The sequence below is a fragment of the Ovis aries genome, chromosome 17 (genome assembly GCF_016772045.2).
Source record: "Ovis aries strain OAR_USU_Benz2616 breed Rambouillet chromosome 17, ARS-UI_Ramb_v3.0, whole genome shotgun sequence".
NCBI lineage: Eukaryota > Metazoa > Chordata > Mammalia > Artiodactyla > Bovidae > Ovis > Ovis aries.
In genome coordinates this window covers 48370275-48396716 of record NC_056070.1, presented here as the reverse complement: position 1 = coordinate 48396716, position 26442 = coordinate 48370275, and the positions used below count along the sequence as shown (strand labels likewise).

Here is a 26442-nt window from a genome sequence, read left to right as displayed (position 1 = left end):
ACGAGTGTCTTCCAATAGAGGCCAACACACACTGGCTGGAGACCCACATCGAGGTCTCCAGGGCAGGCATGTGTCTGAATGAGAGCCCCGTGACAGCATACTGGTTTTGTGGATTTGTTTACTCAACTGCTGTTCAGCGCCACACAGCGAGCACAACTGTACACTCTAAATTCAGGTGGAAAGTTAAAAGGCCGTCAGTTCTTTAACCGATTGGCTTTCTAGACAGCTTCCCCCTGATGGGAGAGTGTGCACCTGGCTACCTGTACAGAGTCCCAGTCCATGTAAGGCCCGGAGGCTGGGCAAGGACCTGGACCCCACAAGCCTGGGGTGCACCCACCACACAGAGCCCAGGGACAGGCTGGGCTCTCGTCACACAACCCTTTTCGCTTTTGTGCCCAATTCCTTACAGAAAAAAATGTGATTTTTTGACAACATGGGGTAATGGTTTTCAGTATGTAATAGATCCTGAAGGCTGAAACTATACTCCTGGAGGATGATGTATTTATTTCCTAGAGCAGGGCTTTCCAACCCTTATTTAACACAAACTCACACCCAGATGAATAAGGTGTTTGCTTTTCCAAACAAAATAACATAAATAATATAAAATTGTATTTTAGTACAGAGCAGGCGCAAGTATCACTAGGAAGTCAAGAGTTGCATCAGGAGGAGGCATTTTATTGAGACTTTTCGTCAGTTCCTGCCGGCGGACCCCTCACACGGTCTACGTGACAGCTGAGGAATTCACATGAAGTCCACACAGAAAACGCACATACATGACGATGGTGGACAGAGCACAGAGAGAAGCAGTCAGTGGGTCTCAAAATCAAGGTGTTTTTTATAATAAAGTTATACCAAAAGCACAGCAACAAATGAAGAAGAGTTTATTAGACAAAACGAGAAACCCCTCATTGTGTAACACCCCCACCGCCCAGAGCCTGCGACTGTCGACAGTTCAGGCTCACAGTGAACACTTCCAACCGTCCCCGATCGCGCCAGTGCTCTTCAGGGAGGGTCCTTCCCCCCTCAAGCGGGTCTTCAGACTCAGTGGTGCCACAGTGAAATCGTACACGAGCATTGACTAGGCGAGGTTTTAAAACACGTGTCAGGCTGCTCCACAGGTTGAGATGAACACACGGTCTTAAGCAGTTCTTAGTACAACATCATGTTCTTAAGGAAACAATAGGAAAGCAATCTCAACGGTTTAAAATGTTAGCACTATTTGCAGCAGCAGATAAAATGCATTCACTGCCGGCCTGTACCGAGGAACCTGGTGTTGGCAAGATTTGCGGCTTAGGAGAGAAACCATGAGCAGGACTTCTCTATAAAACTTCGTGGCACTTGACCACCCTTTCATTTCTTAACAAATCCTCCTGTTCTTCAATGGAAACAGGTGTCTATTCATCAAGAAAGAAGCAGGTGAGCGCAGTTTTACAGGAAGGAGATGAGATACTTGTTTAAAATACTGGGATGCCAACCCGCATAGGTGTCGTCTCCGGAGACTTGGTGTCACTGTCTGCGGGTGTCTGCCAGAGGAGACTAGCTGCAGGGTGAGCCGGGGTCTTCGGTGGCGAGAAGCCTGCGGCAGCCTGTGCATCTGCTCCAGGAAGGCCTGGGAAGCAGGAGATGAACCGCAGGAAGGCACTCACCTAGGTCACCCGTAAAAGAAGAGACCAATCCTGGTGTCATGCCAAGCCTCAGGAAAGTCAGCCATCCACTCTCCGAGCCCCCGCAGCCCCTTTCTCCGGATCCGTCCGTCCATCAGACCCGACAGGGGTGCGGGAGCATCAGGTCCTCCTGCTGGCGGGCGTGCCATTCGCTCTTGACCGCTGATGGTCGTATCTCACGGAAACAATAAGGAAAAGCAGGAGGGTGGCTCCTTGAATGGCCGCCAGAAGGAAAAAGTAATAGTTCAAATAGCAGCCGTTGATGTTGCCTGGAGAGAAGGACAGAGTTTAGAAAGAAAGTTTACAAGATTTTCTTTCTTTTAACTTAGTTCCTACCAAGGTCAGGGTGACTTTTAATGTTGTCATTAAAAAAAAAAAGGAAGAAAAAAGAATACCCTACCCCTAATTCGAAGTACACAAGTGCTTTGCTCCCGGAGCCACCGTGAAGCTGGCTGACGTCAACACCAGCTCCAGGCCGGGGCCCTGTCACCAGACTCTCTTGCTCCACAGACAAGGAGCCCACTGTCCCCAAGTCAGCTCCAGAAGCGGAGGGTCTTGGTATCCTGGGTCCAGGACACAGCCTGGACATCATGTCTCATAGGAGTCCTGGACCCCTGCGCTCCTGCGTTGTCACCTGACATTAGACACACTCCAGTGTACCCTTCACAGGCCAGGGCAGGTGGCTGAACACACAAGCCACACGCTATGGGGAGACACAAGTCTGCTTTTTAAATTTCTCCTTAAAAACTTCAGGTTGCCAAAGAGCTGACATACTGAAAGCCACGCAGGCATCCTATGTGCAAGGTTCCATTTAATTCCTGATAAACCCTGAGGAGGCAGAGGTTAAGATCACGGACCTCAGAGCTCAACCAACCAGGCTCAAACCCAGTGTCATGGTCTCTGGGCCCAGTCTCCTCATTTGTAAGATGTGAAAACATAGCGGCCAGGCCCCACCCTGCCCCCAGGCAGGAACAGCGCTGCCGTGAGAAGCACCCAGGGCCTGTTACAGCGCCCAGGGCCTGAGGCCGCCTCCTCAGCAGTACCTGTGAGGAGCCTCAGTCTTCACGGAGGTCTGGGGTACCAGGTCTGCACACCAGAGAGAACCGAGGTTTCACAGCACCACCCAGCACGGCCCCTTGGCGTGGAGACGCAGGGCTGTGGGTGAGGGACCACGTCACCCCAGCTCCCTGCAGACGGCTGTCCCCACAGGCCACAGGTGGCCTACCGCTTACACTGCTTGTCACCAAATGAAAAGGGCCTGACACATGGTCAAGCAGAGGGGCGGGGAGACACGTCCATCAGAAACATGTCCAGAGGAAGCTGGCATCTCGGAAGGAAAGCCGCGGTTCTCTCCGACAGGCTTCAAAAGCATTTCCACTTTGCTTACTTAGAACACCAGACTTCCTTCCCTCTGATGGTCTCCCTCAGGCTGGGTTATTCTGGAACTTCCTTTTTCTGTCTGAACATACACTCATTAAAATTAGACGTTCAACACTGCTTTCATTAAACAGAATGAACAAATAGATATAATACACGCGTTTTTAAAGAATTCTCACTCAGGTTGTAGAAGACAATGATTTGCTGTTTCCTGCTTTGGGAAGAAATCCAGTAATACCTAGAATTTCTACTAGACTGTGCTATTTATTCAACAGATACGTAAAAGCCGTGGTTAGGTCCTCACTGCCTGCGGGGCTCCGCCCTGGACAGAGACCCCCACTCCTGGAGCCTGGTGTGCCCGCGCTCACCACGGCACTGGTGGGTGGTGCCAAAGTGCCAACCCTGAAACATTCATCTCCCCAAATGACACAGGCAGTTAAAACTAGCAAAGCTGAAAGCCGGCAGGCCGAGTGGACTGTACACGGCGTTTTCGCTGTCAAGGCGAGTCTCAGCCTGGGCTAGGAAGGGTGTTCAGAACTGGGTCCACCACCTAAAAGCTATCACAAACAGCCTTTGCTTTCTTGGGCCTCTTCTCAGACAGAAGGTAACTGCATACGAAGGTGGTAAACTCTGGGTGTTCTTTATTTGATAAGATAGACTGCTGGGCCCCCAGGAACAGGCTCACGTGTCACCAAACACATGCACGAAAGCATTCCCAGCTGCTCTATTCATGACAGCCTCCAACGGGAGCCGCCCGCAACACCCATGCACAGCACAGTAGATAAATGAACTGTGACTTATTTGTACAACAGATACTCTGCAGAAATAACAAAAGAACCGGTTACTGGGGACGACTCGGAGAACTCAGCCCTGAGTGAAAGACGGCAGCCGCGGCAGAGGACTGGGAGGCCACAGGACTCAGTGGGCTGACATCACAGCAATTCATCCTGCCAGGGCCTGGGGGCTTAACGCAGCAAGGACAGGAAGAAGGCTTCCAACTGTCCTGCACTTGGGTCGGGATGAAGAGCACACTGAGCTGCGCCAGAGCCCCTCACAGCACAGATGTGCTTCCCAATCTAAATACAGCAAGGACAAGCAGGCCAGGCAGAGGACGAGGAGAGAAGGACACAGTGAAGAGAAACTCAGACCACAGCCCAGGGACCCGACAGGAAGTGATCCACACGTCAGTCGGGAAGCACTGAGTCAGCTCCCACCGCCACATGAGCCCTGGCGGAGCAGGGAGGAGCAGGGGGCGTAGAGAAGCTGGCCTGCTGCTCCTCCTCTAGAAGAATCTGGCACGGCTTGGGGGTGGGAGTGGAGTGCCCCGGGCCCATCCTGTCCCCATCCCCGCCCCAGCAGCCCTGCCCCTAACTGAGAGGGAGCCCTGCCATGCTCTCCTGCGTCACCGTCATTGCACCCAGCTCCCGGGGCTCCAGGCAGAAGGGGCACAAGCTCTCTACACTCGAGGGAAAGAGGGGAGACCACCTGCACTCCTAGACAGGGCAGGCGATCCAGGACACACGACCCGGCGCCTCCCTCTCGTGGAAATAACATCAACACACAGGACCCAGGTCCAGCGCCGGTACCTGTGTGCATCAGTGCTGGAGGTGACCCTCACAGCTGCAAGTATTAAAATTACCTGTCAGAAGGAAAGGATGAATGACAGACAAACCACAAGTTATTAAATTAGTAGTGGGGGGATTAAATCACCGGAAGGCAACAAGGATAACCAAAGCCAACCAATCCATGATGCATTTAAAAATGAAACAGAAACTAAGAAAGAGCATCTACATCTAAAGAACTACAGAGGTTTGATCTCTGTAACAAATCTCTGAAGGAGGTCTGCTCTGTGACACCAAGAACCCAGGAGAACTCTCAGAATCCCTGTGTAACGGAACCTTACCCTCCAGGAGTGGGGCAGCCCCTCCACACCACAACCAGGCTGGGCCTGCCCACCCACATCACCCATGGCGCCCAGGGGGTGCTGGGGGCTCTGGTTTCTGTTACAGCAGGGCTTCTCGGGCCTAAACCCTCACCTCAGGACAGGAATTTTAGCTGAAACATGGGAGGGCTTTTGGAATTCTGCCATTTCTGGAGACGTCTCTAGGCTTGCATCAGGTTTCCAAGGGGATTTACAACCTAAAAGTACCAGGGGACAGCAAATACCACACAACTACACAAGGAAAAGCAACCAAAAGCAATGGCGGTTTTTACTGGTGAAACATATAAAGAAGAAAGACGCCTCCATCTCTGGATCCGTTTACAGGCGACATCAATCTGCAAACAGCAGAGCTCTCATCTCTCGCCAGTGATTTTGCTCAAGATGCCACCTACTGGCAATGGCTGTAAAACTCCATTATGATTGATCACGAGTCATATTTGTTTTTAAAAAGGCAACTTATTGTCTATCTTTATTTTAACCGCAAGGAATTAAAAGGTACTGCCAGGGAAAGAAAATACAAAACTAAGATAAATGAAGGGAAACTTGTGATACAGATTTTAGTTGCCTCCTAATGAAATAAAGACAATGCTGGACCTGACGGTAGGGAAAGAAGGCGGTCCGCCCATCACAGATGTGGGAACAACAGGGGCCACTTGGCCGCTGGTGGCGGGTGTGGCCAAGGCTGACCTGGGCAGGAGAGGCTCACCTGCCTCTGGGAGATAGCGTGTGACATGGGTAACGGGGTGAGGTGGGTGGTCTGATGCAGCTCGGGGAGCAGGGTGGGGGCTCCTGGCCCAGCCCAGAGACACTGATCACATCCGGTCCCAGCTTCCCCACATGACCCAAGGGCTGGGGCTCTGGATACTGGTCACTGATGATGGGGTGGGCAGGGGTGGGGTGGTCCTTACCGAAGTCCGTGTGGCTGCTCATCCACCCGATGGCCTTCAGAGACACCAACGCCAACAGTCCTGAGCCCACGAAGGATCCGATGCCAGAGAAGAAGAAGAACAAGCCCATGATGGCGCTCTGCATGGACTTGGGGGCAGCCGAGTATGCAAATTCCAGGCCTGGGGGGGTGGAGGATGAAGGTTGTTTCTGGAGAGGACACAGCGCTGCCTCCGCACTGCGGCCCTTGGGGACCTGGGACTCTGGGCATAGCCCCTCCCTGCCCTGAGACAGCCCCCAGCTGGCTGCTCGTGTCCCACCACAGCCCCTGGAAACCACAAGAGGCGGTGGTCACCCCCACCCTCACATCAGAGGGCAATATTTGACTTGACAGCTCTTGGAATTTCCTGTTCCTCATGGAAAGAAGTTGAAGAAGCCAAATTTCCTACATTCTTAATTGATGTGAGTTTGCAAATGAACCACTGACACTAAAATGGGGAAATCTACTCAGGAATTCTACCTGAAAGGCAAAGTGCTTGAGAACGGTTTTGGCAGGCGCATCTATAACCCAGTTCTTGCCGTGATAACCAGACACGGAGACGTGCGCTGGGCTCTAAAGGAAGGGCCGCCCCCTTTGATTTATTCCCTCCCAAGTTCATGAGCCAATTCCACGTGAGCACAGGGGGAGGGGCAGAGAGGAGAAAACCACTGCCCACAGCCCGGCCGGCTCTGGTTATCACTCATTTCCTCCTTCTCTCACTCCAGGCAGCGGGAAACAGGCCTGCACAGAATTCACTTGTCCACATGCCACCACAGGATCTCAGCAATAGGGAAGACAGGCCTGTGAGAACACGCTCTATAAATGAGGTTTCTCCCTGACACATCTAAAGGCAGATACCGCTAGCCGGGCAGCAAGGGACCCGAGGCCTGGCCGTGGCCGCAGGACTGCAGGGCTGGGGAGCCAGTGCCAGGCCAGGCCGCCAAACCCCCCGCCCTCCCCCCACCGGAACGGGGCTCGTCCTTCTCCTTTCCTGTCTCCTGTGGACGCGCTGCAGCAGGTGATTTTCATGTTGATGTTGTGGGAATCCTACTTTTACATCAAGAAAGGGGAGCCTCAGCCGTAACGTCACCCTTTCCTCACCGATTCCCATTCTGAACCACACCTGCCCACCAACACCCACCAAGCACTGTGCGGTTCCGTCTCGACGCAGCCTAACAAGGGAGGAAAGAGCACGGCCTTAATCATGCAGTGAGGGGACTGGACACAGATGCCCCCGACAGGAGGAAACCTCACCTGCGATGCTGGCGAATATTTCACTGACTCCGATTAGCACGTACTGCGGGACCTGCCACCAGATGGGCAAGTCCGCGGCGTAGTACACGACGTTTCCGATGGTCTGGTTGATGGTCTTCTCCTTCACGAGGTCCAGCCTCTTGCTTTCCAAAATCCCTACAATTCATAAGTAGCTTATGAGTATTTATTCACTAACATTTGTAATTAAACTGAAAAACCAGATCCTTGGGACAAGATGCCTGTCGATGATTCTGAGAAACGCATGAAAGGTTAACACCAGATGACACATATCCCCCCAAGCACCCAAGCTCAGGAATTACCCTTTCCCCCTTTCAGCTTCCGAAGTAGGTCACTGAAAACCAGAGGTCATGTCATCCATATCTCACACGGGTGTTCTGCAGTGCCTTATAAAACCAGCGTTCAGCGTGCTTAACACAATCCTCAAAGCTCTGGATCGCTCACCTAAACGCCTTTTGCTTCCTTCAAAAAGAGGAGCAAGAGAAAGCTACACAGTACTGCAATAAAAAGATTAATCACGCTATTTACTTACCAGAAGGTAATAAATCTGGAGATGCTTTTCCCTTCAAGGTAACATATTTATGCTGATTCACTGACTGATTATCCTGACTACAACGACTACCAGTACCACTACTAATGCCAATTTCCCCATTAGATGGGCTCAACCTTATCAACAAACTACAGTAGTCCCCCTTATCTGTGGGGGATACGTTCCAAGACCCCAGTGGACGCCTGAAACCGAGAACAGTTCTACATCCTATGTATACACATATATATACACTATTTTTTCCCTGCCCACACAAACCTCTGATAAAATTTAACTTATAAATCCGGCACAGTAAGAGATTAGCAACAGTAACTAAGAATAAAACAGAACAATGATAACAACACAGTGTAATAAAAGTTACGTAAAGTTGGTGGTCTCCCCAGGTATCTCACTGTACTGTAGGTATTTTCAGACTGGCTGACCCTGGGGTCACGGAAACGATGGGAACCCCAACCAGGGATAAGGGGGATGGCTGCACACTGGGCCTCGCCCCCCACCAGTGGCCTTCTGCTCTCAGCAGCAGCCAGGACTCCCTGGACTATCAGTCGTCTGTCAGGTGGGACAGACAGACACAGGAAAATAAGCAAGATCAGAAATAGCTACTCTGCAAAAAAAAAAAAGGTCGAAATGAAGTTTAAAACAACCACCCGTAGGACCAAGTTCTTAGAGTAAAGATGTTTTTAAGGAATTCTAGCTGCAAATGAAATAATGGACTCTCATAGCTAATGTATATGTAATAATTATGTGTTTAAAACAGTATGAGGAAGGACAGGAGTCTGGGTAGAGGAATACTGGAATATACATACATAAGGGGCTTCCGTGGTGGCTCAGTGGTAAGGAATCCTCCTGCCGATGCAGGAGATGTGGGTTCGATCCCTGGGTGGGGAGGATCCCTTGGAGAAGGAAATGGCCACCCCCTCCAGTATTCTTGGCTGGGAAATCCCATGAACAAGGAGCCTGGTGGGCTACAGTCTATGGGGTTACAAAAGAGTCAGACATGACTGAGACACTAAACAACAAATATATATATATCGATATCTATATCTATATCTATATATCCCTTTTAAGATCTGAGCATGAAAAAGGACCAGGATTTGACGGACAGAGTGAAAGAATCTGCCCCCACACCACATCTCAAATATCCAAAGAGAAAATACATCAAAGGCCCAAGAGAAGGTGAGGCCTCCTAGCTCATTTCCACGTGGAAAGCCCACGTCTCCTCCCTGATGGTGGGTGACACAGGCAGACCTCAGCCCTCACAACTGTCCTGTGACTGAGAAACAGGAGCAGACCAGGTCTGCAAAGCATCTGCTGCTCTGGAAACGGGAATATGAGGCTCAGCCCAGTAGTTATCTCAGTAAACTGGTGGCGGCATTAAGGGCCTTGCCCAAAAAAAGCAGCTTTGCTCCCTGGCAGGGCAGCAGGCAGCACCACTGGGCCCGCAGTGTTACCCTGGTTGGAGTACCTTCAGACGCAAGGTGCTACAGGCTTCCTCTGGGTCAGCCGAGGTCCAGCCGGCCCTGGGCCACCGCCCTCAGACTGGAGGATCACTGCACTGCACTGGCCACCAACCCTCTAGCTTGGAAGGGTTAGATTTAAGTACACAGAGAGGGAAGAATTCACTCAGCCTGGTTTAGGAGAATAAATACTGAAGCTGGATAATCTCTTGCCCTTCATAGGAAAGGCAAGGGAGCATGAAGACACCAAGTGTGCGTGTTTATGGCGGGGTGTCACTGGTGGGAACCATATACGGGTTTAGTACCAGGAAGAGAAAAGATACCATTGACTTCTGGCAAGCTGGCAAAGAACAGGAATTTTTAAGCCGTAGGACAGAATCTGCGGTGGTCTCATCAGTTAGGAAAACGCAGACTCTTGTGAAGGCTGAGGGTGAAAAGGTAACAGAAATCAAGGGGCAATGGCAAGGGGGACATAAACAAACCAGGACCAAGCCCTGAGACAAGAACATGAGAAATCAACACAGCGCCTCTTTGGTGGGACCGGAGGAAGGATGGGGAGGTGTGGAGCACACGGCTGACACTACAGAGAACAGAGGAAGGAGCCGGGTCCTGAGAGAGGCCGACAGAGAATCAGAGGGGTCCTCGGACAACGGCGGTCCTGCGGGGTCTGGGCAGGCCTGTCCCTGAGAGGCTGCAGAACTAGTGACGGAAGAGACAAGAAGCGTGGGTACAAACCAGTATAAAGACAGAAGCTGGGAGAACCAAGACAGAAGGAAGAGGGGCAAATTCTTCAATTAACAACACAAACTTACATCAGGTCAAACACAAAAGAAAACCCAACACTGTGGGTGAGAAGGAAATGAAGTGTGGCAGCCGCAAAGGTCGGATAAGAGGAGGGGCGGGCAGTCACCTGGAGGGAGACAGGACAACGGCAACACAAGGGCAGGAAGGAGGCATCAGGAAAGCACACCGAGGGTCAGCAAAGGGCCCCTGTGCTCACTCGACCCTGCGCCTGCTGCTCCCTGCTGCCAGCTCATCTACACTCACGACGAGCCAGAGCGAAACATGCAGCAAGAACACCGACCAGGGGTGTTGACTGGGCTTTCACTGGGCCTCCCCACACGGTGCCACTCCCCCATAAACCTTTATGAGTAAAACACCATCACAGGCTAGAAGTGCGGAGAGAATCTGAGGCACACCAGCCCTGCTGGTCATCAGAGCACGTGGACGGAAAGGATGGGGCTTTGTCTTGGCTTCCCAAGTAGCGCTAGTGGTAAATAGCCCGCTTGCCAATGCAGGAGACACAGGAGACGCAGATTCAATCCCTGGGTCGGGAGATCCCCTGGAGGAGGAAACGGCATCCCACTCCAGTATTCTTGCCTAAAGAATCCCATGGACAGAGGAGCCTGGCTATGGTCCATAGGGTCACGAAGAGTTGGACACGACTGAAAGGACTTAGCACGTAGCACGTGCTAGAAATGCAGTGAGAATCTGAGGTATACCAAGCCTGCTGGTCCTCGTCGGAGCAAGCAGATGGAAAGATACGGCTTTGTTTGGTGACGGGTTGCTAACTGGAGGAGACCCAGGGTAGACCCACGTCCTGAACTTTAGGGACACTAACATCTGTGCCTCCTCGGGGCTTAGTTCTAACAGACTCATGCTGCCTAAGAGAGAACAGTATCTCTCTAAGGACACTGTCCTCTGGACTGGACAGTGCTTCCCATTCACCAGAGCCTGCACAGCATCCCTGGACACACGTCATCCCCGTCACCCCAGGCAGTACTGGACTCCAGGGCTCCTGCACACAGGATCTAAACTACCACGGCTGACAGCGCTGCAGCTACCCTACCATCCTGTGCAGCACCCCACAAACACTTTTAGAAAGGGATACTGGCCAAAAAGGAAGCCTTGAAATCCATGATACAGGAATCATAAAGGCATGATCTTGCTCAACTCAACTAAAGCTTTCTCGGTAGCAAATGGACAAACAACAGCATCAATTATTATGAACTGAAAAAAGTTCTCTAAAAGTACTCTTGGATCAAAAAGAAAATAAAAACCACAGTTTCAATATTCTCCCGGGGAAAAAAATAGAAACCATTACAACAAACCAAAGTGCAAGAGACCTTGATAAAAAGGCAGTAACAGGCCAATTAAAAGAATAACATGGTCTTTACTGTTAAGCATGAACGAATAAATAGTGAAGTGAAGTGAATTTTAACTCAAGTGATGAGAAAAAGAAATCAGCAAAACACACTGAAGGTAATAAAAGTTAATATCTTATTTATTCACTGAGAAAATATAAAAACAATCAAATGATAAATTCAAGAGATACAGCTAAGGAAAAACTGTAAAATACAGTTTGGGGCAATCTAATAAAAGAGAACACATAGAAAAGTGAAACTGGAAAAGAGGAAGGAGACGCAACAGTTTATTTAAATGACCATTCTTATCTCCTCTCAGTTTCTCTAACTCAATAAATTATATTCTAAGGACACTAAAAAATAAAAAGCTTAAGTGATTCAGCAAAAAACAAGATCTGTACAAAACTGAGAAAAAGGTGGAAAAATGATCATATTTCCTTTCAGAGAAGTGATGCACCCTTGTAATTTTCTAGGTAAAGACCTGGAACTTCCTGGGAACAGACAGAAATTTCTCATCCTGTTAAACACAGCCCGCCTCCAGAAACAGGGCATTTACCAGCCCTTTAATGAAGCTGTGCAATCCAGACACCAAATTAGACAGAGATGCGTAGTCACTCAGCAAAACAGCAGCAGAGTCCAATTAGACCATCAGGGTCAGCCCTTTTAACAAAGAGGGTTTATTTATTTCAACAGTTAAACACCAGAGGTTAAAATAAATAAAAACATGAGCTGCCAAAGGTGGAGGGGGGAGGGCATGTCATCCTTCTGAAAACCAATGTAAGATATCTGAGAAAAACTCAACATTCATTTCTGCCAAAAATACTCAGTAAACTTGAAATAAAGTTTAGATAGTTAACATCATCATAAACACCTATTTCAAACTAAGAGGTGAGAGTGAACTGCGAACAGTGAGCAGCTGAAGGCATTCCATCAAAGTCTGGGATAAACGGAGGGAGTAGGACTTCCTTGGGGGGCATTTGAGAAGCAAAGTAATTTCACTGGGCATGGCAACCCACTCCAGGATTTTTGCCTGGAGAATCCCAAGGACAGAGGAGCCTGGGTATAGTCCATGGGGTTGCAGAGAGTCAGACACGACTGAAGCGACTTAGCACACACAGATGCATGATGGTAACAGTGAGAACTAGAATCCTAAATAACCAACAACAAAGGACTGCAGGTGAATGTTTGACATGGAAGGATGCTTTAGTTTTTTTTCTTTTTTAACAGCGGGTGACAAAGGAAATACACACACACACATCACATCATATATAATTTTTCTCATGCACTTGCAGACTGATAGGAGAAGATAGCCTTGGGTGGAATTATAAGTGCTTAAATCTCTGTGTGTGTTGAGACAGACACAGAGAGAGCGAGGAAGGAGGAGAGCAATGGGGGGAGATGCTCATCTGTATTTGGCGGATTTTTTGTTTTAACCTGCCTACAGTTAACAAGTGTTTCTTTATACCTTTAAGGGTTTCTTAGGTTTAGTTTTTAAATCAGGCTCAAATCACTGTACACAACAGGATCTCATTTCTGCAGAAACACAAAAAGTGTATGTGTGTGTACACACAGATACACAAACAAAGTCAGAGAGACATGCACCATCACAGCAGTGAGCATCTCTGGGGAAATTACAGCTGATCTTTATTTTCTTCTTTATGTTTCTAAGGTTCCCTTTTCTCCAGTGAGCATCTATTAGTAAGTTAAGAACACATACAATTTTGACGGGGAAAGCACACTTCTTTTTTCCTCAAGCAGAATGGAAGAAAACCCGTTGGGTGTGCCTGATTCTCACCTGAGAAACTTTAAAGAAAGAGCTGTTTCCAGCAGGGATGGCACTAAACAGAAGATTCTGATTTATTATGGATGAACGTAGCAAGTTAAAAGGCAAAATCATCTCTTTCCTATTAAAATGTTAGTCTGCTGTTATGATTTCTGGTTTCCATTCAAAGTTCATTAATGCCCCAGTTAAATAATATTCACTAGAGCTGGAAATGAAACGGCATGAAACACCAGTCACTGCTTACATTAAATTTAATAAACTGTGCCTAAGTCAAGTTATAAGACATTTAAACTCTGTGAATCAGTGATGGTTAAGTTCCTTCCTAATATCTGGTCACTCAGCAAAGAAAGCCTCTTTAAGACTGTCAGCACTGGAGGCGTTTTCCGTGGCTAAGCAAGTGATCTGGATGCTGACATTCAGAGCGGCCGCGGTCACACAGGTGCAGAGCACCTGCCTCCCCACAGGTGCCTGCGGCCACCTGATGGCAGCCCGGTCCTGCTGAGCAGGAAGTGAGCTGCTGGCACTGCTTGTGCTTTTAAAAGGCAGCACTGGGGCTCCCTGCGATCCAGTGGCTGAGACTCTGCACTCCCAACACAGGGGGCCCAGGTTCGACCCCTGGTTGGGGAACTAGATCCCACATGCCACAACTGAAGATCAGAAAGACAGAAAGAGAGGAAAAAAAGGAAGAAAGAAACAGCAGCGCTGCCCGCCCAACTGGACCCGCTCAACAGACTCCCGTCTGCCGTCACTTCCTACAGAAACAGGCACAGAAACCACCGGGAGGGATGACCCCAGGGTTCTCAGGGCCCAAGAAGCTATTCAGCCATAAACGAAACTGAAAGAGAAGAGGGTGTATTAAAGGAACCAAACCCAGAGTCTGCTAGATGATGCCTGGGAAACCAGCAATCTCTCCTTTCCCACAGGCAGCTGACAAGGATAGCTATCCGTGGGGTGCGACTGGCTGGCTGGGGTAGAGGGGGTGCTCTCCCACCCAAAAAGAGCAGAGGTGCTGAGGCTGAAGTTGGGCTCTCGGCAAGTGCTCAGGAACTCCGCCCCCTGCCCTGCCAGCACAACTGCTCTGCTCCAGGGCGCCTCGCCCATCGCCAATTCCACATCAGGAAACCTGCCACCAGAGCCCTGCTGTGACCTAGCTCTTTTTCACTCAGGCTTATTTGCCCACGTGCACAGAACTGGAAGGGAAACGGGTCACATGGCCAGCACACGGCAGGAACTTCATCCAGAGACGACCTCCCTTTAATCACCTATTTCATTAAGAAAGAAATATAATTGTCCCCTATGATGTCCCAGCGTCTAGAATATAGATTTCTTAAGCCTAGAGACTCATTTCCGTAAATCTGTTAAGTACTGTATCAATATGTTCACCTGGGCGACAGCCGATGGAGGCTGCGGTGAAGCCTTGTCAGAGAATATTAAATTCCATCTCAGCAGTGCTTAACGTTAAATTCCTCATAACGGAGATGATATATAGGTGATTCAGGAATATCAGCTTTTCTTGTCTTGTTATATAACTAAGCTATTTTACGGTTCAATAATTTTCAAATATTAATGAAGGAAGAGTGCCAAAGCAAGGTAAGAAAGTCAGAAACACTTCAGCCTTATCGGCACAAGATAATTCAGCTTATACTTCAGAATCTAAGAATTATGAACTCAGAACCGAGCCCCCAACAGATGTTAGAATACCTGAGCATTAGTTCTTAACAGCCTTCTTTTTTTTCTGGGGGATGGAGGCTGGTTCCAAACCTGTATTTGATTTTTAAAAAAATAACAAAACTTTCTCTCCATAAAAACGCACATAAAATTTTACATAAAAGTGCAAAGGGTTCAGGGCATATGACACTGATTAATGGACCTGATGTTAAGAATCACAGGTCTGAGGATTATTTAACATCTTTAATTTAGAAAATTTCCTCTATCTAGCAATTACAAGTGGTCTAAAATCGAAATCAGTAAGAGACAATAAGTCTCCCTTGACTCAATCCAAAAGTCATCTTCCAGAGCATTTCACTGGCTACAATTCTTCAAGGAAAAAAAATAAGGACTCGTTGGTGATCAGGTGGCTAAGACTCCAGGTTCCCAATACAGGAGGCCTGGGTTTGATCTCTAGTCAGGTAACTACTGGAGAAGGTGATGGTACCCCACTCCAGTACTCTTGCCTGGAAAATCCCATGGACAGAGGAGCCTGGTAGGCTGCAGTCCATGGGGTCGTGAAGAGTTGGACACGCCTGAGCGACTTCCCTTTCACTTTTCACTTTCATGCATTGGAGAAGGAAATGGCAACCCACTCCAGTGTCCTTGCCTGGAGAATCCCAGGGACGGGGGAGCCTGGTGGGCTGCCGTCTACGGGGTCACACAGAGTCGGACACGACTGAAGTGACTTAGCAGCAGCAGCAGGTAACTAGAAACCCATGCTGGAACTAAGAGTTCACTTACCACAACCAAAAAGCTTCCACAGCCAAATAAATAAAATACATATTTTAAAAAACGTAAAAGAGCAAATCCTCAGAGAAAAATCTTAAACTTCATATACTACTCCAGTTTAATAAAATAATCCTTATATGTACACGCTTCCTAAAGAACACATGAGTGACTACCATATTCTGAATCACCCACAACGGGAAGCAGGTAGGAGCAGAAACGGAGCTGGCTTCTCACCTGCGGCGAAGGCTGAGCACATCACGAAGAACATCCCCACGGCGATCCTTTTCAAGGATGATGGGAGCAGGCCATTTCGTTTCAAGATGGGATCGACTAGTTTATCTTTCAGGGGAATTAACAGGAGGATGAGCACAGCATCAAACATGGTCAGCCAGGCTGCCGGAAACTAGAATTTGGAGATGCAGAAGACACGGGCTTATTTTTCTGCGGTGTCAGCAGCTGCTTACTTGACAACTAACGTCTAAATGGGAAAAGCTTATTTCAAAAACAGCTCATTTGTACAAGTATGACCTCCTAGGAAAATAGTCTGTCTCAAGACACTGGATCTGAGGAAAGGCTTTCATTTCTAAAAGGGATGTGATTTGGGTTTTCTGTGCTTTCTGGGGGGAAGAAACGGGTCAAATATTCATGTTTAACTGACAGTAGCAACTTAGTTTGGGCTTCCCAGGTGGCTCAGTGGTAAAGAATCTGCCTGCCAAGCAGGAAACGCAGGTTCAATCCCTGGATCCAGATGGTCCCCTGGAGAAGGAAACTGCAACCCACTCCCGTGTTCTTGCCTGGAAAGAGCCTGGCAAGCTACAGTCCATGGGGTCGCAAGAGTCGGACACGATTTCTTGACTAAATAACCACCACAAAGTCAGTTTAATCTAGTAAAGGACATAACCAACAGAAAGATAGTTTCAGAAGTGAGCAAAAATTCCATTTCAATAGGAACATGTTTAGTTCAAGCTACCTATATCATTTACAAAGTATCTGTGACTGGCAGAAGAAATTCTGTCACGTAAACCCCCAATGACAATTTTCACAAAATTTCAATTGTTCTCACCGTATGAGGATTGGTTGTAATACTGGAAATTTCTGGAATCTTCAAATGAAGACTCTGTAAAACATACGTCGTCTGCATCTGGGTGTAAAAAGCAGTGTCATTACACGTGCACGGCTGTCACAGGCCTGCAGCGAGCCGCCCCGCCCCCAGAGTACTCTGTGATGAGACTCGCAAAGGTCAGGTTGGCAAATGGGCAGGTCAATCTCTTGGCCACCATAAAAGTCATCTGATGGTGAACTTTAAAAGAGAAGTAACGACTACCCCACTGAGAAATTAAAAGGTGGGGCCTGGAAAAACAGAGGTATGCCCATTCTTAGCTTCATTTTTAAAAAGGTTTTCAAAACATTTAAGTCCACAAAAATGAGTCCATAACTAACATCAAGACTCCAAGATCCTGGAGACTTATGGCAAGGAAAGCAGGGAACCCAGGCACTTGAGTGCCGGGGCAGTGTTCACGGTGGGGGGAAGAGAGGAAATGAGACCTGAATATAAGACTCACTTGAAAATACACTGTCCAGTAAGGTATCAAAGCCAAGAAAACGGGGACAATCTTGACAAGAGCTTTCACATCTTCCACTTTATCTTCCGGGAATGGCCCTCCTCGAGACATCTTACATGAATCAAACAGACTGTGTTTAGAAGATTGCTGAAAGACTCCAATGCCTTCACTTTGGGAAATAAAATGAAGGAATTAGTTTTCTTCCACCCCCAGAAATCAGTTATTTGGTAACAAATTAGGTTTGGGGATAGGAAATGAGCTTGCTGCACTGAATCTGCTCAAACCCCCTTCCGTTACCTACTAATCGTCGCCTACCCAATGTGGCCACCCAAATTACTCCTCAAAACAGGGAGACGTCCGGAATCAGCAGACGGAAGCGCTTCCTAGCCAGAGTGCGATGCTGGCCGCCATCACGGTGGGATCACCCAGCGCTGTCTGGAAGGTGGCCGACCTCATCCCCAGCTTTGTCACACTGGCCACTGGTCCTGTGGTGTGGAGGAAGCCTGCAGCTTCATCTGAAGCTGGTGACACCTACATCAGCTACATCACCGGGTGAGCATTTGAAAAGACCACTGTCCCGATTGTTTGGGCCTTAAATTAGGCTATTTACCAAATGTCAAGCCTCGATGACCAACACAAAACTCTTACAAAACCGAGCTGGTTTACTGTATTGCAGTCACACTGGTGTGACTGGGAGGGAGGGCTCTGTTACAGCAGAGAAGACATCAGCTCTTCTCTTAAGGAAAAGCCGAGACGGGGAGCGGGTGATGCTCCTGGTGATAACCTGACGGTGTCACCTGGGGGAAGATGACAGAGTGCCCACTGGCGAGCCCTGATCACCACCCTATCAGGCACCAGGACACTCATACTAGCATCCCCCTCCCCCCGCCGCAAGGAGGAGGAAGTCAGGGCACAGAGAGGGTAAGAAATGTGCCCAGGGCAACACAGCCAGGGAATGGGCCGGGATCTGACCCCAGGCGGTCCTGGCGGTAGAACCTGAGGTCCCAATCGCTGTACAGCCACCCGTCCCTCTACTTCCGCCCTCAGGCCTCCCCTCCATGCTCCGGCCCGCCCCACAGTCCAGAGTTCTTGGCTGGCTCTGGTACCAGGAGGCCTTCCGGTCCTGGCTCCGGTGCTGGCAGCCCTGCCCACTCGCTCACCCTGGCCTGCCTTACTACACTATTTATAACATGCACAGGTCCCAGGTCTCAGAGGTACCCAACCCAAAATACTCTTAATGGAGAAACAGGCTCTAAGGCCCTTTGTGGTAAAATAGGAAAAAAAAAAAAAGTTTTAATTGCACACCCTTCTCTAAAACCAGAAATAAATTACCATTAAGAATGCTTGCAATTCTGGGACTTGGATATAAATGGGAGCTGTCAGCTTTCTAGTTTATAAACTCCCGACCCATTTGACTGAGTCACCAACTACTGTGAATAATTTTTGTCTTTTAACACTGACATTTTAAATCTGAACTTTCTGAGCATGGAAAAATTGAAAACTATAAAATTTGAACCAAGTTTTGGACAGAAAAAGTAAATGCAACAGACATTTACTGAGCACCTACTATATGCCTCATTCTGTTTCTGAGTGCTGAGGAAACACACATAAATAAAGAAAAGATACATCTCTTGTCCTTATGGAGCTGAGTCTGGTGCGGAAAAATACTTAGAAAAATACACTTAATGTGAAAACACTAAATTCCAAACATATTATTATTCATACTTTTATTTGAAAAAATTCATAGCTTCTCCTTTTTTTGGCCAAAGGCGTAAAGTACCTATAAACCTAATATAGAGTCTATCAGTGATTACTACATCATACCGCCGACGCTTCTCTAAATAACATTCAAATGTGAAACAGCAAATTCACTTCACACACAGAGTCATGAACACAGGTTGCTGGCTATAATGCTTACGTTTTCATATCATTAAAGTATTTTAAAAACTATTTTAAGTCACTACACATCTAAAACTTCGCCCAGGGCACACATTGTTAGTGTTATTATTCTGTAACATACAAGGGTCCAACATGGAGCCACAAGTCACCAACGGCAAGGCACACAGACAAGTGCTCCCTGAGACCCCCGGCCGAGGCTGTGTGTGCAGCTGTGCACCCTCTCCCGGGAGGAGGGGCGGGAGGTGGGGCTGTCAGCTCTCAGATCCTCAACTAACAGAGGCGAAGTCTCTCACAAAGGTGTGGCACTGTTTCCACTCACCAATGAACTGAACTGACAGGCATGGATTTCATGTCTAAAACAGCATTAAAACATCTTCAAAACAGAGACCCCCCTCTCAAAAAAAACAAAACAGAGACCACTTAGAGCAGAAAGAAACTGGAATTGGGCCAGATGAAATCGGCCCCATAAATAAGGGAATGCTGGGTGATGCTGTGCTTCCTTCGCTTCTAGAGCGACATTCTGCAAAAGCATCCTCATCAATTAGTTACCACTGACTGGCCTCTTATCAGCTTACAAGGCCTCACAATGATCCTATGAGAAGGGACCTCTCCAACTGCACAAGAAGGAAAAGCAGGCTCTGCAAGGTCATTGACCTGCCCAAGATCAGACAGCCCCGACCCGTGGATAAGGAGAGTACAGTCAAGAGAATTTGCCAGAGCATCATCTTCTCTACAAGCTGGTCCTCTTTGAATTGTGCCAAGGAAAACATCAAAAACCAACATAAAGGGAAAACAGATTCCCAAGTCCCAGTAGTCTTTACCCCACCATTTGGGCATCAAAACCCACATGTCCACAAAGCAACAGTGTCCTCTTACACAGGTGTACCAGGTATCACCCAGAAAGACACTCTGAAACTTTAATGATACATTTTGCTAGTGGGTATTTAATCTATAGGCCAAACATCTGGGATCTGAATCATGCTTTTGCTGAATTAAAATGAGGCCCCAGTAAAGCACTACTGCCGGCTGCAGAGGCAGCAGGGCTTCAATTGTTAAAAATTCGTCAGTGTGGTCCCACCATCAGCTGCTCTGAATTGAGTCTGAACACGACACTGTATGAGTCTGCGGAGGCCTACCCGGGGACAGCTAAAGCAACCAGAGGTGTTGAGCCTGGAGTGAAGGGGCAGGGCTGTGGGAGCTGTTTTGGTACAGCTTCAGATCCACCACGTGGGAAGAACATGAGACATCTGTGATGGCTCCAAGGACATAAACAGGATACAGGCAGACAAGCCACGAGGAGGCAGACAGACGCGGGTCAGTCTGCAGAACATTCTTGCAACATGGGCCCTCCTGGTGGAGGGGCAGGAGGCTCCCCAGGGCTGAGCAGTCCCTCTCCGACTCAGGGACTGAGCACCCATCTCAATGCCTGTCTTGATCAAAATCCTGAGAGGCTCAGCTCCAAATGGTTCTGAGGACTTTTCTGGGGTGATGGACACATTCTACGTTCTGACTGTAGTTACCTGACAGAATAAATCTGTCATAATTCCCAGAATAGTACAGTTAAAAGGCAAGTCTTTTAATACACGTTAATTTACATGTCAAAAGTAACACCAAAAATTTCTGAGGGCTTTTTGTGAGCTAAGTTCTGGACTTTTCTTCACTACTCTGCAACTAGGGTGACCGAACTTCCGCCAGAGCTTGCCCGGGATTCCCTGGAACCCGGGACTTTTGGCTTTAAAACCTCAGGTCGTGGGCAGACAGTGCTCCACCTGGGAAGTCCCGTGTTAATGGGACAATGGCCTTACCCTACCAGCATCTTAATTCTGCTATCCTGTCCTCAGAGAGCGGCTGACGTGACCACTGGAGGATGGCCCGCGCTGACCTGCTCAGCTGCTGGCCCTGTAGTGGGAGGCAGCGGCTCACTGCTTACGGAACACAACACGCATCTACACCTACAAACTAAACAACTGCTCGGTGTCTGAGCCAAAGGCCTTCTAAAATTCAGATTTCAGTGTTCATAAATAAAGTTTTGTTGGAACATTGAAAAAAATAAAATAAAGAGAAATGTATCAAGTTTAACACTGTCTCTTCGATGCCCCTGGCAAGCCTCTGTCTTTATCCTCTTTACACAGCTAAGCAGCCGTGGGCCTCCGTCTACATCAGCAGTAAGTGGAGGGTCAAAGTGCAGGTTAGAAATGAAAAAGCGCGAGCCGGGGAAGGAGGGAGGCCGCTGGCTCATCTTTAAGATGGAGATGGGACACCTCACACTCCTGGCGCTGCTGTGGGACATTTCAACTCCAGCCCCATGACCCTCCCAACGGTGAGCACAGGACAGACAGAAGCGAGCACTTTATTTTAGAGTGGTTAATAAGTCATGTGGAACCGTCTGTGATGAGAATAAAGCCGCTCACCTGCTAGGACTGGGCTCCCTGATGCGCTTCTGGGGGCGGCAGGAATACACCAGTATCCTGAACATGTCGGTGAAGGCGCTGCCGTCGGGCGGCTTGGTGATGAAGAAGGTCTGGCCGCACAGGAAGACCGCGAAAGCGACACCGATGCAGACAGCAGGGACGGCGTAGCCGGTGACAAAGCTCACGTTCTGCTGGATGTAGGCAATGCCCCCCAGTGAGACGATCGCTCCCAGATTAATGCTCCAATAAAACCAATTAAAAAATCTTCGCGTGGCTTCTGGACCCCGATCTTTAACCTAAAATAGCAGGGAAGAAAAAGACTTAAACCCGTGTGATCACCTTTAAGGATGAAAAACATGTATTATGCTTTTATATACGTTGTTTTATGTGTGTGTGTGTGTGTGTGTGTGCTCAGTCATGTCATTCTTTGAGACCCCATCAACTGTAGCCTGCCAGGCTCCCTTGTCCGTGGCATTCTCCAGACAACACTGGAGTGGGTTGCCATTTCCTCCCCCAGGGGATCTCCCAACCCAGGGATCGAACCCAGGTCTCTTGCATCTCCTGCACTGGCAGAAGATTCTTTACCATTAGCGTTACATGGGAAACCCACTTTACACATATATATAAAATAGTATGATAAATTGATACAGCTTTCTATCAATTACTGTTGTCATCACAGTCTTTAAGAAATGCAGCACATGGGAATTCCCTGGCAGACCAGTGGTTAGGACCTGCTGCTTTCACTTCTGGGCCCCAGGTTCAATTCCTCTTTGGGGAACTAAGATCCCACAAGCCACAGCCAAAAACAAAAAAAGGGAAAAACAGCACCACAATCAAATGGTGTTTACAGGTAAGCTCAAGGGTCCCTTGACAAAAAATGTGTTTTATATTTTAAATTATTACAGATTTGTTAAATATACTTAAATCTTAGAGCATTTCTCAAAGTAGCTCCCAGGGACCTCGTGCTTTGGGAATGCCAGGAATGCTCCTTAAAAATACAGATTCACAGGACCTATTTTTATCCAGGACCAGCCACTCATCATCTCTGGGGTTGGGGCCCAGGAGTCCGTGTTTTAAACAACTTTCCAGAGAACTTCTACTCAAAGCCATATGGCTCCAAGGCTTGATACATCTGGAACCAGAGGAAAATTAGAGAGTGCAACTAAAACCACGTGCTGTTTTCAGACCAGGAAGCCTCTCAGGAAATCAAGAGAAGTTCTGATAAGAACAGGATTCCTTAAAGGCTCAAAGATCACGGACTTCCTGAACGTAGACAAACAGAAGCACACAAGCACTTTCCTCGAGACCTACCCAGTGGGAGCCTGTCCTGGTGCGGACAAGACAGTCTGCGTGGGCACGGGCTCCCTGTAACATCCCTCCCTGAAGACAGCTTTTCACATCTACGTGACACCCCGAGACTATGCTTGAGCCAGTCACTGCTAGCCAGTTCCATCTCATAAAATGTTTAAACAAACCTCCTGGTTTAAAGGCTGATGCTGGCTTGTGTACAAGGACTGCTGGGTGTTACTGTCTCGGGAACCTCTTGTTGTCTTGTCCTTACATTACAGGTTATGAAAAGGTTGGACAATTTCTGGTCCAGTAACAGATCTGAATTCTGATCCACAGAGTAATCTCTTCTAAGTAAGAAAGGAGGTTCTCACCGGGGGCCTAAACAACCAGTTATGATGCACAAAAACCATCTTTTTAGCAGCCATATTATGTGATATGACATTTTAACTTCTATTTTTTAAGATCAAAGTACAGGTGTAAATACAAAATCAGAATCATGTGCCCCTCCAAAAAATTTTAATCCAACATGATTCAATATGCTATGGGGTCGCAAAAGAGTCAGGTTCAACTTAATGACTAAACAGCAACATGGTAAAAGTTAACATGCGTGAAGAAATTATCTGGTAATCACCGTCTAAAACGGAAAATCTGAGTTTTTAAACAAACCTCACGTCATCAGAATGAGCTTAACCTTGACTCCCTTCCACGTCAGAAATGAACAGAGACCCAAGAACAAATGATGGCAAGACTAATGAGTGAATAAATGATTTGTATGGAGGATGTCTTATGTTTCTAAGAAAGAGAGCTCCCTCTGAGGACACAATACATTTGTTTGTTTATTTAGGCTGTGCCATGTGACTTCTGGGCTTTTATTTCCCCAACCAGGGGCTGAACCCATGCCTGCAGTAGAGGCGAGTCCTAACCACTGGAGTACCAAGGAGGTCCCCATAATGCATTCCAATGTCACTAAAATGGACTCAAATATTCGTGATCTCCTGTGAACAAACCAGGGGAAGAAAAAATTGTAAGCAGGCCAATGGCTACAGAGAAAATGTATAACTAAAGATAAGAAAACAAGTAATTAGGGTGGGGGACAAACTTAAAAGGGAAGAGGGCCAGTAAACAGAATATAGAAAATTAACACAACTTCTGCATTCACTGAAATATATCAGGGCCCTCCCCACTGTCTATAGAGGCACTGTGCACGTCCCGGTGAACTTGGCAATCAACTGATATGAACATCGAAGTGTAATGCACCCAAATTACTTTAAAAACCTAAGCCTATTACTAAAGCCCTAAATAACCATATAACCAGTAATTTTCTGGAACAAATGGGAAGCTGCCCTTGTAAACTGCAGATCACATGCCTCCGTGCCCTGGACTGACACCCTCAATTCACGTCGGTCACATTACATCACCATCTCTACCCTCGCCTCCCGCCCCACCAGATCAAGGGCAAACAAGACCATCATGTGACTGGTCAAAAGACACCACTACACCACTGCTGCAACTCAAAGAGCAGCTGCAAGAACAGGATCCTGTGCAGTGAGTCAAACAGTAGGCTGACTTGGAAAAATTCCTTTAAACACACACGAGCGCAACTTTTCTTTCCTCTAGGTGAAATGTAGCTTTGCTCTTGTTGTAAAATAAGTTCTTTCAGTCTGCTATTTCAAATACAGGATCCATCCCTTAAGAATGATTGTGACCTCTGAGAAAGGTTAAGCACTGGGGGAAAGGTGGGGCTGACAGAATTCAGATCAGCATCGCCCGTGGACTCTGTGGTGTAAGTCTTAATTCCAAAGCTAGCCAAGGCCTCCTTCTCAGAGCTGCATAGCCTGACCCCATTCATCTCTCCCTCACACTGCTTCCCAGAAGCCCTGTGTCACAAAGGCGTAAGTGATAGAGAAGCCTAAAAGGTACCTTCTGCGCACCACTCAGCCACAGAAAAGAATGAAATAATGCCATGTGCAGCTACATGGACGGACCTGGAGATTATCACACTAAGTGAAGTCAGTCAGGCAGAGAAAGACAAATGCTACGTGATATCACTTATATGTGGATAAATGAATTTATTTATAAAACAGAAACAGACTCACAGACATATAGGAAACAATCCTACGGCTACCATAGGGAAAAGTTGGGGGTGACATAAATTAGGAACTTGGGATTAACAGATACTCACTACTATACATAAGACAGATAAACAACAAGGTCCTACTGTATAGCACAGGGAACTATGTTCGATCCCTTGTAATAGACTATAGTGGAAAAGAAACAGAAAAAGGATATGTATAAATGTATAACCAAATCACTTTGCTGTATACCTGAAACACAACATTGTAAATCAATCATATTTCAATCAAACAAAAAAGCTCCTGGGAGCTCCCTGGTGGTCTAGTGGTGAGGATTCAGCAGCATGCAGTGGCCCAGGTTCAACCTCTGGTAAGAGAAGTGAGATCCAGCAAGCTGCAGGGCACGGCCAAGATTAAAAAAAAACAAACAAACAAAAAAAAACCTTAAAAATACAAATAGATTTCTTCAAACTCAGACAGGCCAGGAGATGCCAAACTAGCTCCTCTTGAAGAACAGATTACAGGCCTCATGCCCAGAGGGCAGGCTCCTGGCCATACCTCCCCACACCTGCGGGGGAGGGAGGGGAGACTTCTGAAATCCCCTTCAACCAGCCAGCACCTGGCACAGAGCAAGCACTGCAGCTGAAGAGTACCAACATTTTCTTTTCCACTGAGATTCAATTCTCACTATAAAATTCACCCTTTTGAAATGTACCAGTGTTTTTCAGTCTTCACAGATGTCCAACCACCACAGCTTTCCAATTCTACCTTCTCATCACACCAGCAAGAAACCTGGTTCTGGTCACAGTGGCCTCCCCTCCCCCATTTCCTGACTCCCGGCAACCACTCATCTCTTAAGTCTTTATGGATCTGTCTATTCTGGACATTTCATATAAATAGAATCCTATGATATGTGGTATTTGGTGCCTTGCATCTTTCAACGGCATGATGGTTTCAGGGTTCATCCACACTGAAGCAAATACTTCATCTCTCTTTACTGTTGAAGCCTATCCCGCGTATGTCCATCCATCAGTTGATGGCCATCTCCTTGCTGCTGCTGCTGTTTAGCGGCAAAGTTGTATCCGACTCTTGCTAACTCATGGACTGTAGCCCACCAGGTTCCTCTGTCCACAGGATTTTTCACAAAGAATACTGGAGTGGGGTGTTATCTCCTTCTCTAGGGAATCTTTCCAACCCAGGGTTCAGACCTGGGTCTCCTGCTTGGCAGGCAGATTCTTAAGTTTAAAAAATTTTTAAACATACAGAAAAGTTGGAAGAACAGTAAACCATACATATCCTTAGTTCTTTTTCTGTACATATACAAAATACTCTTTTGGCTGAACTATTAAGTTGTAGCATATTTCACCCCAAAGATTTCATCATGAATCTCCTAAAAATAAAGCTGTCTTCTATAAGACCACAAACCATCATCTAAGAAAATTAACATTAATGCAACTTTATCTACTATGTGGTCTAATCAAGTTATCCCAGTCATCCAGATAAATGACTTTTAAAGAAGGTGGGCTACAATCGCAAAGCATGTGCTGTGTATGGTGGTCAAATCTTTGATAGCCCTGAATCTGTTCTGCATGACAGTGTCAGGTTAGAATAGATTGGGTCCATTCTCTTGCAGAACAGCACATTTCTTTTTAATGTCC

At 47.5% G+C, this 26442-nt stretch overlaps 1 protein-coding gene across 3 annotated transcripts in view; it reads right to left on the bottom strand.

Moving 5' to 3' along the window:
• Nucleotides 1-654: 654 nt before the first annotated feature.
• The window catches only part of SLC15A4 (solute carrier family 15 member 4), a 29282-nt gene continuing 3494 nt past the window's right edge, over nt 655-26442 (bottom strand). The window contains exons 2-8 of one of the 3 annotated variants that reach the window (XM_015101570.4): nt 21423-21718; nt 17113-17281; nt 16614-16691; nt 15785-15953; nt 7163-7318; nt 5892-6050; nt 655-1933 (exon numbers count right to left, since the gene is read on the bottom strand). In XM_015101570.4, coding sequence (XP_014957056.2) covers nt 1785-1933; nt 5892-6050; nt 7163-7318; nt 15785-15953; nt 16614-16691; nt 17113-17281; nt 21423-21718 — 1176 coding nt within the window. In that variant the 3' untranslated portion in view covers nt 655-1784. The other 2 variants (XM_060400748.1, XM_042234505.2) reach the window with 2 other exon arrangements.